The 19,039-nt window shown below is 47.5% G+C and overlaps 1 protein-coding gene across 5 annotated transcripts in view; it reads right to left on the bottom strand.

Annotated features, from left to right (window-relative positions):
* The window catches only part of MIS12 (MIS12 kinetochore complex component), a 37,503-nt gene that overhangs the window by 2,440 nt on the left and 16,024 nt on the right, over window positions 1-19,039 (bottom strand). The window contains exons 1-2 of one of the 5 annotated variants that reach the window (XM_073590574.1): window positions 18,065-18,414; window positions 12,547-13,889 (exon numbers count right to left, since the gene is read on the bottom strand). The exons of 3 other annotated variants lie outside the window; for them this stretch is intronic. In XM_073590574.1, the coding sequence (XP_073446675.1) occupies window positions 13,007-13,889; window positions 18,065-18,240 (1,059 nt within the window). In that variant the 5' untranslated portion in view covers window positions 18,241-18,414 and the 3' untranslated portion in view covers window positions 12,547-13,006. Of the gene's footprint in view, window positions 1-12,546; window positions 13,890-18,064; window positions 18,415-19,039 lie in introns of those variants that run through there. One more of the 5 variants, XM_073590575.1, reaches the window with a different exon arrangement.

Raw genomic sequence — 19,039 nt, 5'->3', positions numbered from 1 at the left:
AAAATTATTTTAAAATCCGAAATCTTGGCCTACTGATTGTATGTTCAGTAAATGCACTCAATACTTGGTCAGGGCTCCTTTTGTATCAATTACTACATCAATGCTGTGTGGCATGCAGGCGATCAGCCTGTGGCACTGCTGAGGTGTTATGGAAGCTCAGGTTGCTTTGATAGCAGCCTTCAGCTCATCTGCATTGTTGGGTCTGGTGTCTCATCTTCCTCTTGACAATACCCCATAGATTCTCTATGGGGTTAAGGTCAGGCGAGTTTGCTGGCCAATCAAGCACAGTGATACTGTTGTTTTTAAACCAGGTATTGGTACTTTTGGCAGTGTGGACAGGTGCCAAGTCCTGCTGGAAAATTAAATCTCCATCTCCAAAAAGCTTGATGGCCAAGGGAGCATGAAGTGCTCTAAAATTTCCTGTTAGACGGTCGTGCTGTCTTGATAAAACACAGTGGACCTACACCAGCAGATGACACGGCTACCGTAACCATCACTGATTGTGGAAACTTCACACTAGACCTCAAGCAGCTTGGATTGTGTGCCCTTCCACTCTTCCTCCAGACTCTGGAACCTTGATTTCCAAACGAAATGCAAAATGATCTGAGAACAACACCTTGGACCACTGAACAACAGTCCAGTTCTTTTTCTCCTTGGCCCAGGTAAGACGCTTTTGTTATTGTCTATTGCTCATTGAGTGGCTTGATACAAGGAATGCAACACTTGTAGCCCATGTCCGGATACGTCTGAGTGTGGTGGCTCTTGAAGCAATGACTCCAGCAGCAGTCCACTCCTTGTGAATCTCCCCCATATTTTTGAATGGCCTTTTCTTAATCCTTTCAAGGCTGCAGTTATCCCAGTTGCTTGTGCACCTTTTTCTACCACACTTTTTCCTTCCACTCAACTTTCCATTAATATGCTTGGAAATAGCACTCTGAACAGCTAGCTTTTTTAGCAATGACCTTTTGTGGCTTATAGTGTGATGTGCGAGTATACTCATTACTCGAGATTTCCCGAGCATGCTTGGGTGATCTCCAAGTATTTGGATGTGCTCGGAGATTTAGTTTCTGTCGCCGTAGCTGCATGATTTGCGGCTGCTAGCAAGCCTGAATACATGTGGAGATCGTCTGTTTGCTAGGAAATTCCCACATGTATTCAGGCTGTCTAGCAGCCGCAAATCATGCAGCTACAGTGAAAAACGAAATCTCTGAGCACATCCAAATACTTGGAGATCACCTCGAGCATGCTCGGGAAATCTTGAGTAACAAGTATACTCAACCATCACTAGTGGCTTACCCTCCTTGTGGAGTGTGTCAATGACTGACTTCTGAACATCTGTCAAGTCAGCAGTCTTTCCCATTATTGTGGATCCTACTGAAACAGACTAAGGGACCTTTTTAAACACTTAGGAAGCCTTTGCAGGTGTTTTTTGTTAATTACTCTTAATTTACTGAGATAATAACTTTTGGGTTTTCATTGGCCACAAGCCAAAATCATCAACATTAACAGAAATAAACACTTGAAATTGATCACTCTGCAATGACTATATAATATACGAGTTTCACTTTTTGCATTGAAGAACCAAAATAAATTAATTTTTTGATGATATTCTAATTTTGAGAGAGGCACCTGTATTGGCTACCTGTCACGGGGGCTTAGTTCAACTAAGGCTGAAATACCCGGGGCCCCTGTGGTGTCCCTTTACTAGGGGAAACCCTGTCTGACCCTCAACCCAGGGTTTTTGCTGAAGGTGCAAATGCCTGAGCCTCCGACCTTTCCTTATCTCCTGCTCAGCCCTGCACTTAACCCTCCACCCTCCACCCAGTGAGAAGTCACCACCAAAGCTCCCACACAAATAATGACAGACAGGGAGAACTTAAACTGCACTGCGCCGCACACACACAGGAATAAACAGTAATGTGAACAGGGCACAACTAAACACAAATATGGGAAGGAGAAAGGATAACGACGGATCATACGACACCAGATAAGAATCTCTCTCTCTTGAACACCTCCACTCCAGACCGGAACCACTTGGTATGAAACACAAGCTATAATCGGCGACGCCCATAGGCCAGCATGACTATTTAAAGACCGTGGGCGTGACTAACCATCCAACCTGGTCTCCAGCAGGATTAACCCCCGAGAGCCTGAAGATCAGGCCGGCGCCACTGAGGCTATAGTGGCTGGAGGTGGAACTACCTCTGCCTGCCGGATGCTGTGGTGTGAACAGCGTCCGACATGACAGTACCCCGTCTTCTACGAGGGACCCCAGGGCCCTCAAGACTCATAGGACCCGGCTTGTCCGGATGACGACGGTGAAAAGAACTGACCAGCCGATCCGCATGTATGTCTGAGGCTGGAACCCAAGACCTCTCCTCTGGACCATACCCCCGCCAGTGCACCAAATACTGAAGAGTACGGCGTACTACTCGAGAGTCCACTACCTTGGCGACCTCGAACTCTAACTCGCCATCCACCATGACTGGAGGTGGCATCGGCGTCGTGTCCACCAAGCCTACCACCTTTTTCAATAAAGCCCTGTGAAACACGTTGTGTATCTTGTACACCACGGGAAGTTCCAACCGATAAGCTACTGGGTTAATGATGGCAGAAATCCTAAAAGGCCCAATAAACCTTGGACCCAGTTTTAAAGAAGGGATTTTGAGTTTTATGTTCTTCGTAGCTAACCACACCCATTCACCCACACACAGGTCCGGACCTGGCACGCGTCTACTGTCAGCCACCCGTTTGTACCTGGCACTCATGCTCAACAAACGCTGTTTCACCCGCCTCCAGACTGATGACAATTGGGCTCCTAGCTGATCCTCCTCCGGGACACCCCCGGAGTCACCCTGACGTAAGGTACAAAACTGAGGATGTTGACCGTACACACAAAAGAATGGAGACTCTCCTGATGACTCTTGGCGGTGATTATTTAATGCGAATTCGGCCAGAGGAAGGAAAGTAGACCACTCCTCCTGGTTGTCGGACACAAAGCATCGTAAATACTGTTCTAGATTTTGGTTCATGCGCTCAGTTTGTCCATTAGACTGTGGATGAAACGCCGATGAATGTGACAACTTGATCCCCAACCTTGAGCAAAAAGCTTTCCAAAACCTCGCCACAAATTGCGTACCCCTATCAGATACTATGTCAGACGGTACTCCGTGGAGTCTGACCACCTCCTTCACAAATACCTGAGCCAACGTCTTAGCATTGGGCAAAGAGGACAACGCCACAAAATGCGCCATCTTTGAAAAACGGTCAACCACCACCAGGATGACCGTGTTCCCTGCCGAGGCTGGCAAGTCAGTGATAAAATCCATGGAGATTTCTGTCCATGGCCTATTGGGTACCCCCAGAGGCTGTAGCGTGCCAGCAGGACGGGTTCGGGGTGACTTAGCCCTAGCGCACGTGATGCAAGCTGCCACGTACGAGAAAACGTCCTGCCGGATTTTGGGCCACCAGAAACGACGCGATACCAGCTCTAAGGTGCCCTTCACCCCTGGGTGACCAGCCAGTACCGAATCGTGGTGTTCCTTCAACACCTTAGGCCGAAGATGCAGGGGTACAAATGATTTGTTGGCGGGAAGTCCTGGTGGTACCTCCTCTTGGGCCTCGGCAATCTCCGCCTCTACCTCAGTCGTGAGAGCCGAGACCACTACCCCTTTCTGGAGGATGGGTACCGGCTCTTCCCGAGGTTCTCCCCCCGGAAAACACCTAGACAAAGCATCCGCCTTGGTGTTTTTAGCCCCGGGACGGTACGTCACAAGAAAATTGAAACGAGTAAAAAACAATGCCCAGCGAGCCTGCCTAGGAGACAGACGCTTGGCCGACTCCAGGTAGAGCAGATTCTTATGGTCGGTGATAACTGTGACCTGGTGAGCCGCCCCCTCCAAGAAGTGTCGCCATTCCTCAAAAGCCAGTTTGATGGCCAACAACTCCCTGTTGCCGATATCATAATTCCGTTCGGCTGGCGACAACTTCTTGGAGAAGTAGGCGCATGGATGCATCTCGCTCAAGGACGAGCCTTGAGACAGTACTGCCCCCACTCCCACCTCCGACGCATCAACCTCTACCACAAAAGGTTTAGACACGTCTGGTTGCACCAGAATGGGGGCTGAAGCAAAACTATTCTTCAGACGCTCAAATGCACGTATAGCCACCTCAGGCCAGTTCGCCAGATCGGCACCCTTTTTTGTCATGTCCGTGAGCGGTTTGGCGACAGTCGAAAAGTGTTTTATAAATTTCCTATAATAATTCGCAAACCCAAGGAACCGCTGGAGTGCTTTCAGACTCTCCGGCCTCTCCCATTGCAACACCGCTTGCACCTTAGCGGTGTCCATTTTAAAACCAGCTGCGGACACAATATATCCCAAAAAGGGCAACTCCTGGACAAAAAATAAACATTTTTCCAGCTTAGCATAGAGCTGGTTCTCCCGGAGCAACTGTAACACCTGCCTAACATGCTGCAAATGAGTGTCCCGATCGCTAGAATAAATGAGGATATCATCCAGGTATACAATCACAAATCTCCCCAGGACATGAGCAAAGACATCATTAATAAAATGTTGGAAAACGGCAGGCGCGGTGGTCAACCCAAACGGCATAACCAGACTCTCAAAATGACCCTCAGGAGTGTTAAACGCCGTCTTCCACTCATCCCCCTGACGGACCCTTATGAGGTTATACGCCCCCCTGAGGTCCAGCTTGGAAAACCATTTTGCCCCCGCTACCTGGTTGAACAAATCCGGGATCAACGGCATTGGGTAGGGATCACGGATAGTAATCTGGTTTAACTCTCTGAAATCCAGACACGGGCGTAACCCTCCATCTTTCTTCTTAATGAAGAAAAACCCCGCGGCTACAGGCGAGGACGAAGGCCGGATGTGACCTTTGCTCAGACTCTCCGCGATGTAGTCTTTCAGAGCTTGTCTCTCAGGACCAGAAATATTAAACATCCTGGCCTTAGGTAATTTGGCCCCGGGTTTTAACCTAATAGCACAGTCATAGGCTCTATGTGGAGGCAGTTCTGAGCAACCCTTCTCAGAGAAAACATCCGCGAAATCCTGCAAAGCCTCCGGCAGGCTGGGCGTCACGGCGGACACACATGTGGCCAAGCAATTGTCTTGGCAGAAACCACTCCATTGTACTATGTCCTGAGTTTTCCAATCAATTACCGGGTTGTGCCTGGACAGCCATGGAAAACCCAGGACCATTTGAGCTGGGAGATTACGGAGGACCCTACATGTAACCGACTCAGAATGTAGGACCCCAATGTGGAGTTTCACCTCTGCCACAAACTCAGTAATCTCCCCTTGAGGGAGGGGAACAGCATTAATGGTCACCACCTGTATGGGGTGAGGAAGTTTTTCAATCTTAAACCCGGCGGTGTGTGCAAACTCCTCATCTATGAGATTGGTGGCGGAACCGCTATCCACAAACACTGATATAGGTAGCTCTCTGCCGGCGACAATAACCTTGGCAGGGAGCATACATTGAGATACCATCATGGAGGATATGCATACGCTCAGTTGGGTCTCCTCCATACCCTCTGAGCTTAACAGTTTTCCGCCGGTGTGACCCTCTTAGGTAGTACCGGGCAAACGTTAACATAATGACCTCCTTTACCACAGTAGAAACATGCTCCGGACTTCCGGACTCCCGGAGCGCGAGGCTGAACCTGTGCCACGCCAGCAATCTGCATAGGTTCAGGGGACTCATCTACTTCAACCACACCTGCACCTCTGCTTTCTCCCAGAGGTAGCGTCTCCTGTGCCCCCTGACGAAAACGGCGATCAATACGTATCACCAAACTCATGGCAGACTCCAATGATGCCGGAGTCTCATACATCAGGAGGGCTTGTTTCACCCTCCCTGATACCCCATGAATAAACTGGCTCCGCAGTGCTGGGTCATTCCACTGTGTGTCTACAGCCCAGCGGCGAAATTCCGAACAATAGTCTTCTGCCAAGCGCTCCCCCTGGCGGAGGGCGCGGATTTTAGATTCCGCTAGAGCCAGTCGGTCAGGGTCATCGTAAATGAGCCCGAGGGCAGAAAAAACATTATCGACCGAATGAAATGTAGCAGAGTCAGGTGGTAAGGAAAATGCCCATGCTTGGGGGTCACCACTCAGTAATGACAACACCAGCCCTACTCGCTGGGCCTCATTACCTGAGGATATTGGCCGCATGCGGAAGTATAATTTGCAGGCCTCCCGAAATACGACAAATTTGCTGCGATCGCCTGAAAATCGTTCTGGCAGCGGAAACTTCGGCTCTGCACCGATACCTGCAGATGCCGTTTGCACCTTTGCTACTACCAGGCCCTGCTGCTGAACTGCCCCATTCAACTCGGAGACCTGTATGGACAGCGCCGCCAACTGGCGGGTTATGGAATCTAATGGATCCATGGACTCCTGAAAAAATGTAGGCCGATTATAATGTCACGGGGGCTTAGTTCAACTAAGGCTGAAATACCCGGGGCCCCTGTGGTGTCCCTTTACTAGGGGAAACCCTGTCTGACCCTCAACCCAGGGTTTTTGCTGAAGGTGCAAATGCCTGAGCCTCCGACCTTTCCTTATCTCCTGCTCAGCCCTGCACTTAACCCTCCACCCTCCACCCAGTGAGAAGTCACCACCAAAGCTCCCACACAAATAATGACAGACAGGGAGAACTTAAACTGCACTGCGCCGCACACACACAGGAATAAACAGTAATGTGAACAGGGCACAACTAAACACAAATATGGGAAGGAGAAAGGATAACGACGGATCATACGACACCAGATAAGAATCTCTCTCTCTTGAACACCTCCACTCCAGACCGGAACCACTTGGTATGAAACACAAGCTATAATCGGCGACGCCCATAGGCCAGCATGACTATTTAAAGACCGTGGGCGTGACTAACCATCCAACCTGGTCTCCAGCAGGATTAACCCCCGAGAGCCTGAAGATCAGGCCGGCGCCACTGAGGCTATAGTGGCTGGAGGTGGAACTACCTCTGCCTGCCGGATGCTGTGGTGTGAACAGCGTCCGACATGACACTACCTGTCTCTTCTGCACGGCGACGTTCTCGATCGGCACAGACTCGTCACAGATCGCTCCAGCTGGCGATTCGGCTGCCTCTGCGGACGTCATGTTGACAGAGCGGTGGCTTCTTTTCCTCTCTACTCTGTTGACAGGGCTTCAAACAAAATTCTATTTGACAGTCAGGATTCCCGCTGCCTAACTAGGGGGAGCCAAATGTCAATCAGAATGATGTCGGAAGTCAAGCTCTGTCGACAGAGCAGAGCAAAGCAAAAAAATTAACATCTGAGTCGTCGGCAGGAGTGGTCTGTGACAGGGACGAACGGCGCTGTGCACAACAGGCAGGTAGGTAGCAACTACCTGCCCATTAGTGCTTAGGCACGTTTTATGTTTTTCACAAAGTCCCTGATATTCCCTTTAATTTGTAAGAACAAACATATCACTGAATGTTGTGCTATTCGCACCATCAAAACCAGTGCTGTGGAGTTGGTAAGTAGATTTGAGCGAATATGTTCGGCATCGGTCGCCGAATTTGAATTTGCCATACTGGTACCCTATTCGTGCTGAAATTTATATTTTGTTGTTCGGCTACGAACATATAGATTCTTTTCTACTCCCATTGACTACAGTGACGTTTGGCTGTGTTCGGCTAATTTTGCAAAAACAATATTCGCCGCCAAACATAATTGTATCCGAATTATTAAAAATTCTCTCAACTCTTATTAGTAAGCCAAATCTCTGACTCCGACTCCCCTGCACTGCCTCACTACTGAGCATGTAACATAACGTACAGCACAGATTCATCTCAACTAACACCGAGATCAGGAACAGAACAGACATTTATAGGACATTTCATAACTTTCCCAAACTATTATGAAAAATACTGCATTGAACTAGTGTACCCAATTTAATATATATTTTAGGAGTCGGTCGATTTTATACTGACTCCACCAAAATGGACACAGAGTCCGACTCCACAGCCATAATCAAAACAGCAGAAACCCATGCGAACACCTAACTGAACCTCTGAAAATCAGTATGAACAATTCACACATGCGTGATGCACGTACAGTGCAGACCAAACATTTGGATACACCTTCCCATTCAAAGAGTTTTCTTTATTTTCATGACTATGAAAATTGTAGATTCACTCTGAAGGCATCAAAGCTATGAATTAACACATGTGGAATTATATAATTAAAAAAGTGTGAAACAACTCAAAATATGTCTTATATTCTAGGTTCTTCAAAGTAGCCACCTTTTGCTTTGATTACTGCTTTGCACACTCTTGGCATTCTCTTGATGAGCTTCAAGAGGTAGTCACCGGAAATGGTCTTCCAACAGTCTTGAAGGAGTTTCCAGAGATGCTTAGCACTTGTTGGCCCTTTTGCCTTCACTCTGTGGTCCAGCTCACCACAAACCATCTCGATTGGGTTCAGGTCTGGTGACTGTGGAGGCCAGGTCATCTGGCGTAGCACCCCATCACTCTCATGCTTGGTCAAATAGCCCTTACACAGCCTGGAGGTGTGTTTGGGGTCATTCTCCTGTTGAAAAATAAATGATGGTCCAACTAAGCGCAAACCAGCTGGAATAGCATGCTGCTGCAAGATGCTGTGGTAGCCATGCTGGTTCAGTATACCTTCAATTTTGAATCAATCCCCAACAGTGTCACCAGCAAAGCACCCCCACACCATCACACCTCCTCCAAGTTTCATGGTGGGAACCAGGCATGTAGAGTCCATCTGTTCACCTTTTCTGCGTCGCACAAAGACACGGTGGTTGGAACCAAAGATCTCAAATTTGGACTCATCAGGCCAAAGCACAGATTTCCACTGGTCTAATGTCCATTCCTTGTGTTCTTTAGCCCAAACAAGTCTCTTCTGCTTGTTGCCTGTCCTTAGCAGTGGTTTCCTAGCAGCTATTTTACCATGAAGGCCTGCTGCACAAAGTCTCCTCTTAACAGTTGTTGTAGAGATGTGTCTGCTGCTAGAACTCTGTGAGGCATTGACCTGGTCTCTAATCTGAGCTGCTGTTAACCTGCGATTTCTGAGGCTGGTGACTCGGATGAACTTATCCTCCGCAGCAGAGGTGACTCTTGGTCTTCCTTTCCTGGGGCGGTCCTCATGTGAGCCAGTTTCTTTGTAGCGCTTGATGGTTTTTGCCACTGCACTTGGGGACACTTTGAAAGTTTTCCCAATTTTTCGGACTGACTGACCTTCATTAAATAAAGTAATGATGGCCACTCGTTTTTCTTTACTTAGAATTTGTATTATGGCAAGAAAAAAGCAGCTAAGGCCTCTTTCACACATCAGGTTTTCGGCGTCAGGCGCGATCCGGCGCTTTTGACTAAAACCGGATCCGGCGAAATGCAATGCCGGATCCGGTTTCCCCCCCATTGACTTGCATTAGAGCCGGATCGAGCCGGATGGCCAAGCGTTTCATCCGATTTTCGCCGGATCCGGCAATGTGACGCGATCCGGCGTCTGGAAAAAACGGCTACTGTAACGTTTTTTGGCTCCGGCGTGTCCGGCTTTTTCATACAATGAAAGCCTATGAGCGCCGCAATGCGCCTGATCCGGCGACAGCCGGATCCGGTTTCTTTGGTCTGAGCATGCTCAGTAGCTCTGCCCACAGGACATATATAAAAGCAAGACAATGGGACCCTCAGCCACACCCAACATGCCACCCAAGCCAAGAACCAGGAGCAGGAGAAGGCAGCAGACATCTGCAGCAGCAGCACCATCAGCACCACCCCAAATGGAGCAGCATGCTGAACAACGGGAGGGGAGTCCAGCAGCAGATGAGAGACGGTAATTATCAAATCCCCCATTCCTCCAAACTAGGGCTATGGAATATCAAGATATTCATTGGCCCTTTGTTTCTCTTTATTCAACAGCCGCCCAATAGATGCAGCAGCAGCAGCAATGGCAGCAGCAGAAACACCACCCACAGCCATGGAGTCTGGCCATGAGGAAGACAGCACATCTTCTGGGAGCCCTCCCTCGCATCGTCAGCGTTTGACGGTAAGTTTTTATTTCCAAAATCCATCATCTCTGTAATATATGTGTATTCATTGCCTTTTATTTCAAAACAGGAATCACAAGATGAAGAGGAGCTCCCAGAAGAAGAAGGAAGGGGTGGACAGACACTTGGAGTGGGCTCACAATTGGTAAGTTTTTTGCATCAAACGCAGAAACACAACATCATACTACACACAACACATAGAAAACAATGTTCTGCAGACCACACACAGCAAACAAATGCCTACATCCAAAGACATAACATTTTTTGTTTTCTTCTCTAGTCTTCCCAATCTGGTGCTCGGCCAAGAGGTGCTCGCAGTGCCTCCCAGGGTCGTCGGCAACAGCAACGCGGCGGTCACCAGTGTGTAAGTATAAATATTTTTGCTTTTTTTTTTTGCACTTTTTATTTCATTTCTTTTGTGGAGGCTAATTATGTTATTTTTGTCTTTTTCTTTAACAGCCTTCACAGCGTGCTCCCGACTCTGACGGTGAGGATGGAGGGATTGATGTGGACTGCCTCATCGATCTCGTCAGAGAAAGGGAGCCGCTCTGGAATATGGCTGACCGCCGCCACGCTGACCTGATCGTTACCCGACGACTCTGGGAGGAAATCTGTTCGCTCCTTGTGGACCGCTGGGAGGACCTCAAAGCTCGGGCCCAGATTAAAGAGCGTAAGTATATACAGTACCGGTTGCTTGATTTAAACCAGTGTTTCCCGAACTCCAGTCCTCGTGGTCCCCACGGATCATGTGTTCAGGATTTCTATTTACTTTGGAAATCCTGAAAACATGACCCCTGGGGACCATGAGGACTGGAGTTTGGGAAACACTGATGTTGTATACTAACCACTTTGTCCTTTCTCGTTTCAGGGGAGAGAATTGTGAAGCGGTGGCGGTCTGTGAGGGATCGTTTCAAGAAGGAGTTCAATAAAGAGATGCGGGCCCCGAGTGGATCTGGAGGACGCAGGAGCAAGTACAAGTACGCACGAGCCCTGTCGTTCCTCCGGGAGACAATGCTCACCAGAAGGTAAATATTACACACCACATGTGACAAAAAAATGTTTAGATGTAACTTTTTTTTTCAGCCAGGGCCATACCGTGTCACTATTTTAATTGTTTTTTTTTTTTTTTCTCTTTATTCCACAGCACGGTGAGCAGCACTCGGGAGCCTGCACGATTGGACCCTTCTGAGGCGATCCCTGAGACCGGCACCGAGGGACACTTCGACCGCCCCGGTACATCTGCACCTTCCCAGTCTTCCCACACATTCGACCCATCTGTCCCATCCACCAGCACAGGAGCATCGTGGCCGCCTACATTACATGAAGCTGCTGGTGAGGAGATCGCTTTCCCTTTACCCCACCCTTCTGCCCCTGCCACCTCTAGTACACCTGCGGGTACTGGGCAGCAGAGGGGTCAGGAAAAGACTTATGCCCCAGAGTTCTTGCATCTGAATGCATCTTTCCAGAACTGTCTAAAAGTCTTGTCAGAGCAAATCTCCGCAGGCTATTAGCAGATCAACTCCAGCATTCTGGAGGTGAAGACACTTCTGCAAACCATGCATTCAGAAGCAAGATCTTCGCCAAACCACACCTTTTTCAGGTCTGTTGTGGAGCGCATGGAAACGCTCTCTCCTGCCCAGCAGATGCATGTAATGCATTCATGCCACGCTGCTCTCCAGCAAGTTACCTCCCAACCTCCTCCTCCCACCACAGTAGTTCCTCCACCTGCACCCCCTCCACCCCCTCCAGCCACTTTCCATCCTCCCCCTCCTATTACATCTACACCCCCTCCAGCCACTTTCCATCCTCCCCCTCCTATTACATCTACACCCCCTCCAGCCACTTTCCATCCTCCCCCTCCTATTACATACCATCCACCTCCCCAGCACCAGCAACCTCCCCAGCACCAGCAACCTCCCCAGCACCAGCAACCTCCCCAGCACCAGCAACCTCCCCAGTACCTGCAAACTCCCCAGTACCAGCAACCTCCCCAGTACCAGACATCTCCCCACTTCCAGCAACCTGCCCCGTACCAGACATCTCCCCACTTCCAGCAACCTGCCCCGTACCAGACATCTCCCCACTTCCAGCAACCTGCCCCGTACCAGACATCTCCCCACTTCCAGCAACCTGCCCAGTACCAGACATCTCCCCACTTCCAGCAACCTGCCCCGTACCAGACATCTCCCCACTTCCAGCAACCTGCCCCGTACCAAACTCCTTCCCCATACAACTTGCCATCAACATCATCTGCTCCTACAGTCCCTGCCCAACCCTCCACTCCACCACCCACCACCTCTTCTGCTTCCCACATGTCCACCCATTCTGTAGTTTTTTCCACACCTTCACCTCTAACTGTTCCTTCCCCACCACGATCCCAGTCCTCTCTCCACACTCCCAGTGTCGAAGTGTCCCGCAGCCCCTCCAGCAGTATTTCCACCACACACTACACAGATTTATAATGTGTGTATTTAAATAAAAATGACCAGTTTTATGGTTTCAAAGCTTTATTAAACAAGTTTATTAAAATTTTAAAAAAGTTTACTAAAAAAAAACATTTTTCAATAAAAGTTAAATTATTTTACACTGGTTGTCTGTCATTTCTTTCTGCGGCGAAAAAGGTTAAATACAGGGTATTTAAAAGGTGAAATGGTATTCAAAACTAGGTATATAACTGTGGGTAAATTTTAGCTTTTTGCCACAGTTGTGTTCCTGGTTGTGTTTGAAGCAAAGTATTTCACCTAAAAAGTTGTGTTTATTGTTGGTGATTTCCTAACAATGTACACAACTTTTGTTAAAAGGTGAAATACTTTGCATAAAACACAACCAGGTACACACCTGTGGCCTAATGCTAAAAATAGAGACCATGACAAGATAGCCAACTTTGGTTGGCAAAGGTATATACTGTTGGTACAGAAGGTACACAAGTTTGGTTAGGGCACAAATCTTTCACACTCTGTCATCCTGCCAGTGTACTCTGCCTTGAGGTGACATAAAGTATAGTGCAAAATTGTCCCTCATTACTGAAACCGTCACAGAACTTCTAGTGGTAATGTCATGGTAATCTTGCAAGGTGGTTTCTTCAGAGGTGTCCTCAATGGAAATGGGTTCCTTGCAGATAACAAAATTGTGGAGTACCACGCACGCTTTGATCACCTCGTCCACAGTTTCTGTCTTGAGGTTGATCGCAGTCAATAGGACCCGCCATTTGGCTGTCAGAATACCAAAGGTACATTCAACCATTCTTCTTGCTCTTGTGAGGCGGTAATTAAAAATGCGTTTTGGTCTTGTCAATCCTCTGCTAGAGTACGGTTTCAAAAGGTGTTCTGACAGCTGGAAGGCTTCATCCCCTACACAGACAAATGGCATAGGTGGACCAGATGTTTGCGGCAGCGGTCTAGGTGGTGGGAACTGGAAGGTGTTTCCATACAGTTTACGCCCCATGGCAGACAGTTTGAAAACTTGAGAGTCATTGGAGCGGCCATAGGCCCCAATATCAACCGCAATAAATTTGTATTCCGCGTCAGCGATGGCCATGAGGACAATTGAAAAATATTTCTTGTAATTGAAATATTCCGATCCCGATCCAGCTAGCTTTACAATGCGGATATGTTTCCCGTCCACAGCGCCCAAGCAGTTGGGAAACTGACATATCTGTTGAAACTTGTCAGCAATTTCAATCCACCTCTCTGTTGTGGGCTCTGGTAAAAACTCTTCAGCTAAGGAGTCCCACAGTGCACGGCATGTGTACTTCACTATTCCAGATATGGTGGAAATCCCGAGTCTGTACTGGAAATGCAGTGACGAAAGGGATTCTCCAGTTGCAAGAAATCTGTGGGGAATTAAAAAACAATAAATTAGTTTTAAATCACAGCATTACATACCAAAACTGAGCTATAACACTTGGAGATACAAACTACCACCAACAAGATTGCAGTGAAAGTGTGCTCTGATGCGATCACATCCAATAAATGTGGCTTACCTTAAAGTCACCATCAGACGCTCTGCGGGTGAAACAGAGAAGCGGCAATAGGTGTCCGCTTTTCTTATGAGGTGTGCAATGCGCTCCACCAAGTAATCAAAATTCTCCATTTTCATCCTAACATATCCAAAAAATTTATCCGGGTTTCGTCGAAGGTCCATGCAGAGTGTAGAATAGACCCCACGCGTCATTCTCTTGGCTGTGATGGGGTGGATCCACAAACGTCGTCTACGATGCCTGATGCGCTGCTGTCTCGCTCTCTCCTTCTCCAGAACAATCACCCTCAAACGATTCGCCTCCGCTATAAAATCCGCCAAATTCTTCAAAATATTTCCAATGACAACATCCATCTTCGCCAGTAACTTGCTCTTCTCTCCAACCTGCACTTTCTCCTCTACAACCTGTCAAAGAAGGGCTGTAGGAACATGCTATATATAGTTTTCCAGTAGCCAATCCCGTTCGGAAGGCCACAAGGGTCAATTTTAAAAACCGGATCCGGCGTAATCCGTCGAAAAACGGATAGAAAAACGGATGAACCGGATGAGACGGATCCGGTTTTGTCTGTCAAGAAAAAGACGGATCCGGCAGAAAACCGGATCCGTCACATCCGGTTTTACTAAACATTTGCCGGATCCGGCACGACGCTGGATCGCGCCTGACGCCGAAAACCTGATGTGTGAAAGTAGCCTAACAGTCTATTCAGTAGGACTATCAGCTGTGTATCCACCAGACTTCTGCACAACACAACTGATGGTCCCAACCCCATTTATAAGGCAAGAAATCTCACTTATTAAACCTGACAGAGCACACCTGTGAAGTGAAAACCATTTCTGGTGACTACCTCTTGAAGCTCATCAGGAGAATGCCAAGAGTGTGCAAAGCAGTAATCAAAGCAAAAGGTGGCTACTTTGAAGAACCTAGAATATAAGACATATTTTCAGTTGTTTCACACTTTTTTGTTAATTATATAATTCCACATGTGTAAATTCATAGTTTTGATGCCTTCAGAGTGAATCTACAATTTTCATAGTCATGAAAATAAAGAAAACTCTTTGAATGAGGAGTGTCCAAACTTTTAGTCTGTACTGTATGTGTTGTGTCCGTTTTTTGCACAAATACATGTACCCATTATAATCTGTATATTTTTCATGGACTGAGTGACTGTGCAAAGCACATGAAGACATGTCTGTTTTTCTAGCAGCACATATGACTAGGGCCAATACAAGTCTATGGGTCCATGAAAAAAAACAGAGCGCATGGATGGCATCCATATGTCATCAGTGTACTATCCATGTTTAACATTGCAAAGTATAGAAGAAGCGTTGTCATTTACTTTTTTTCTTTATCTATCTGTGAAACCCTGATGTCACACTGGTGACATAGTCTTAAGATGGGGCTTCTTTCTTGTGCGATGAGTTGCCATGAGTTGTAGGTTTGACTCCATTCATTTTACCATATAAAGTAAAAAAAAAAAAAAAAAAAGAGTGAACGGATTGAGTTTTTTTTTTTTTTTATAGTGTTCATTGTGCGCGCGGAAAAAATAAAAAATAAATAAAAAGACCTGACAATAAGATTCTCTAGACAAGTTTTTTTGTGACAATACCATATTATACTGTATTTTTTTTTATTTTAGTGGAGAAAAAAAAAAAAAAAAATCTTGTGTTGCCACTTTATGAGCCTTTTACCTTTCATTTTTCAATTGGTTTTAGCCTCATGTATAGAACTAGTACAGACAAAATAAATGCCAATAGTAACTGTACACATTAAAGGGGTGGTCTACTACTCGGAGAACAACTTCTCAATTGCTATATTCCCCCATATAAAATAACAGCCTATTCTCACCTCCAGCGCCGTTCCATTGATGTCGGTGCCTGGTAACCCATGATGTTGTCATGTCATCCATGCAGCTAATCAGATGTAGCTTCAGGCTCACTTCCATTGGAAGAAACGGACATCCAGAAGTTTAAGCTGCTCTTTGATATCCTCCAGATGTCAGTTTTGTCAGAAGGAAGAGAGATTGAAGAGGCTGCTGATTGGTGGCAGGTCTCGAGAGACAAAAAGCCCAGGGAGATTCAGCGTCGGAGTAGAGTATATGCGGTTATTTTATACTGGGGAATATAGTAATCGAGAAGAGGGTGTCCGAGTAGTGCACAACCCCCTTTCAGTTTCTAATCGGCAGTGAAAACAACGCATTGGCTAAAAAGAGATCTCATTCTGCACACGTGCCACCTCCGGAGACATTTTCCTGAAAACCACCGGAAGTCAATCTGCACATGAGCCATTTTCAAGGCCACCACCAGCGCCGCTCACAAGGCAGCGCCAGCCCAAAATATAAATGAGTACATGATGATGAATGCAACAGAGGGCTTTGCCACGGCCCCTCCTCGCCGAAGACCCTACCCACAGTCCCACCCTGAAGCAACAAAATATAACATGATGATCTTAATAAAACCAGGCTGCAGATTTTTACACTAAACAAAATCAGTATGACAGCGCCATTCTGCCTATGCCGCTAGTTTCACGTGGGTGAATCTGATGACAGGTTCTCTTTAAAATACTGGGTTTCTGCCATTTCCAGGATCACTGTAGTAGTCCCCTAGATCATGTGACCAGTCAGCTCACAACAGGCTGTCTGTACACCCGAAGTCACTTTCTTAAAGGGAACCTGTCAGCAGGACTGTGCACAGTAACCTACAGAAGGTGTCAGGTCGGTGCTGTTATACTGATTATGATGATACCTGGGTTGATGAAAGCCATCTTGTGGTTGTTGTGTAATCTTTTTTTTTTTTAGGTTAATGATATGCTCGTGCTCCTGGGCGGCCTGTGGGGGGGTCTTCATGGGGTGCTCTGCTTAGGTATTCATACTCTTGGCTTATGTCAGGTCACTGGTCTCTCACTGACCTGCCTCCTAGTATACGTAATGACTATTATATGTATTGAGAGAAAAAAAAAACACATTCAGCAAGCAGGCGGCGGCATGATCGCATTTATAATAATCCATTTAGTTATTTTATGCAGTGATATCTATTCTGAAAAAAGAAAAAACAAATTCTCTCTCAAAATGGTGTTGGTTGGGCCTGCTCAATAGCATCTAACGGGGATCTGATAGCGATGCTATTGAGCAGGTGCTGCCATTTTGCTAGAGGAAAAAAAGAAGTTGTCTGTACCAGTTACTGTACACGGGCACATTAACTGAGAACAAAGCTGAAACCACCACCAGATATCATCAGTATAACAGCGACGACCTGACACTGCCTGTAGGTTACTGGGCACAATCCTGATGACAGGTTCCTTTTACTTAAAGTGTAGGTATCAGGGGATCCGTCTCCAGGCTAAGTGGCCATTTCTTCCTCCTACTTTTTTTTTTTCTTGATGATGCTCGCTGTGTTCGCTTTTTTGTTTCAATTCGCTTATATTGTCCCAGGTACCTTTCCATGTAGTGCAAATTTGTAATGGTCTTTACCAAGGAGGGGGGGTGGCTCACATGCTTTTTTTATTATTGTTTTTTTTTTTTTTTTTTGGGGGGGGTACATGTGTTTGGGCTGCTGTGCATCTTTACCATGTGTGCAACGCCCCATGGTAAATATAAGATAGCTCTAAGGCTGGTTCCACATTCGCTTTTTTTGCGCAGCGCATCATGCGCGTCCATGCGTACCTATGTTTAACATGGGGGGGGACATGGTCTTGCGTCTGCACACGTGCGCATGCGGTTTTTCAGGTCAGTGGGGTGGGTGAGCGCTGTGCCCTGCCATCCCACACACAAAGGCTATAGCAGGGGGCACAGGCGGAAGGCTCCCTGCACACCTTGGCATCAGTGGGGCTCCATCACCACCTAACACCCTGGTACAGAGCACATCATGGACTCGGCCTACAGACATGCCCGCCGCTCACTGCCCGGAGTCCTCTCCCCTCACAACGGCTGCCGCTCACCAGGCTGCAGCCTCAGGTCTGGCTCTGCACCATGCAGGGAGGTGCAGTGCACAGGTGACACACTAGTAACATGCTGCCAGTGTAGCGCCCCTTACCTGGCCTCATACTCCGCCGCACACAGCGCTTTCCGGTCTAATGATGTGTCGCTCGTGAACGATCCGATACAAAGAGCCGGCTCCCTGCTGTGAACGAAATGAGCCGGCTCTGCAGGGTGAACGAGCCGTTTTTTTTTTTCTGGCGCCTGGAGCAGTGAATCTAGACTGTGACTCATCTGGGGGGAGGAGCAGTCAGGAGAGGAGGAGATGTGGAGAAATGCACGTGAGTTAACCCTTCAGTACCAAATATATCCTGCCAGTTCCTCCATGGCATATATAGTGTGTGACTATGTGTAAGAGGAGGGACGCAGCACATTGTTTGTCATCATCATCATCTGCAATGACCTGTGCGTTACCTTTAGGTGCGGATTTGGCCGCGAAGATTTTGTAAAATCCGCAGGTAAGATGCAGGTCAAAAGACTTGCGGTTTTACCTGCGGATTGCTCTGCGGTTTTTCATCTCCACAATGGAAGAGATGGCAAACCGCAGCGGAATCCGCAGAAAGAATAGACATGTCAAACCGCAGAAAAACCGCGTGGAAAAATCCGCACTGTCTGCACTGCGGTTTTGTATTCCCATAGGGAATAATGGTACTGTACACCGCAGCAAAAACTCCAGCGGATCCGCAGCGGCCAAAACCACAGCAGAACCGCAGCAGAATCCGCAGCGTGTGCACACAGCCTTAGTCCCGAATAAAGATCCACTTTCCTGGCCCCTCATCCATGGCGTATACATACAGTATATGGTATGTGTAGGAGGAGAGGCTCCGCACGTTGTTTGGTATATCGTCTTCTCATAGTGTTAGGCCAGGTTCACATTGCATTTATGGCCCTGCGTTCAACGGGATCGTTACATAGCGGCACTAACGCTGTAACGGATGAGGTAACGCACCCATTGGCCGCAATGCTACTAACGCATTCAAAATCGGCATGATGCGTTACTCCATGACGCCCCCTGGAGCGCGGTCTGCAGCAT

This window comes from Dendrobates tinctorius, unplaced genomic scaffold, assembly GCF_039654945.1.
Source record: "Dendrobates tinctorius isolate UK_male_01 unplaced genomic scaffold, ASM3965494v1 ptg000117l, whole genome shotgun sequence".
In the NCBI taxonomy this organism is placed as follows: Eukaryota; Metazoa; Chordata; class Amphibia; order Anura; family Dendrobatidae; genus Dendrobates; species Dendrobates tinctorius.
The sequence above is the reverse complement of the archived record's forward strand: the minus strand, read 5'-3'. Positions and strand labels throughout refer to the sequence as shown.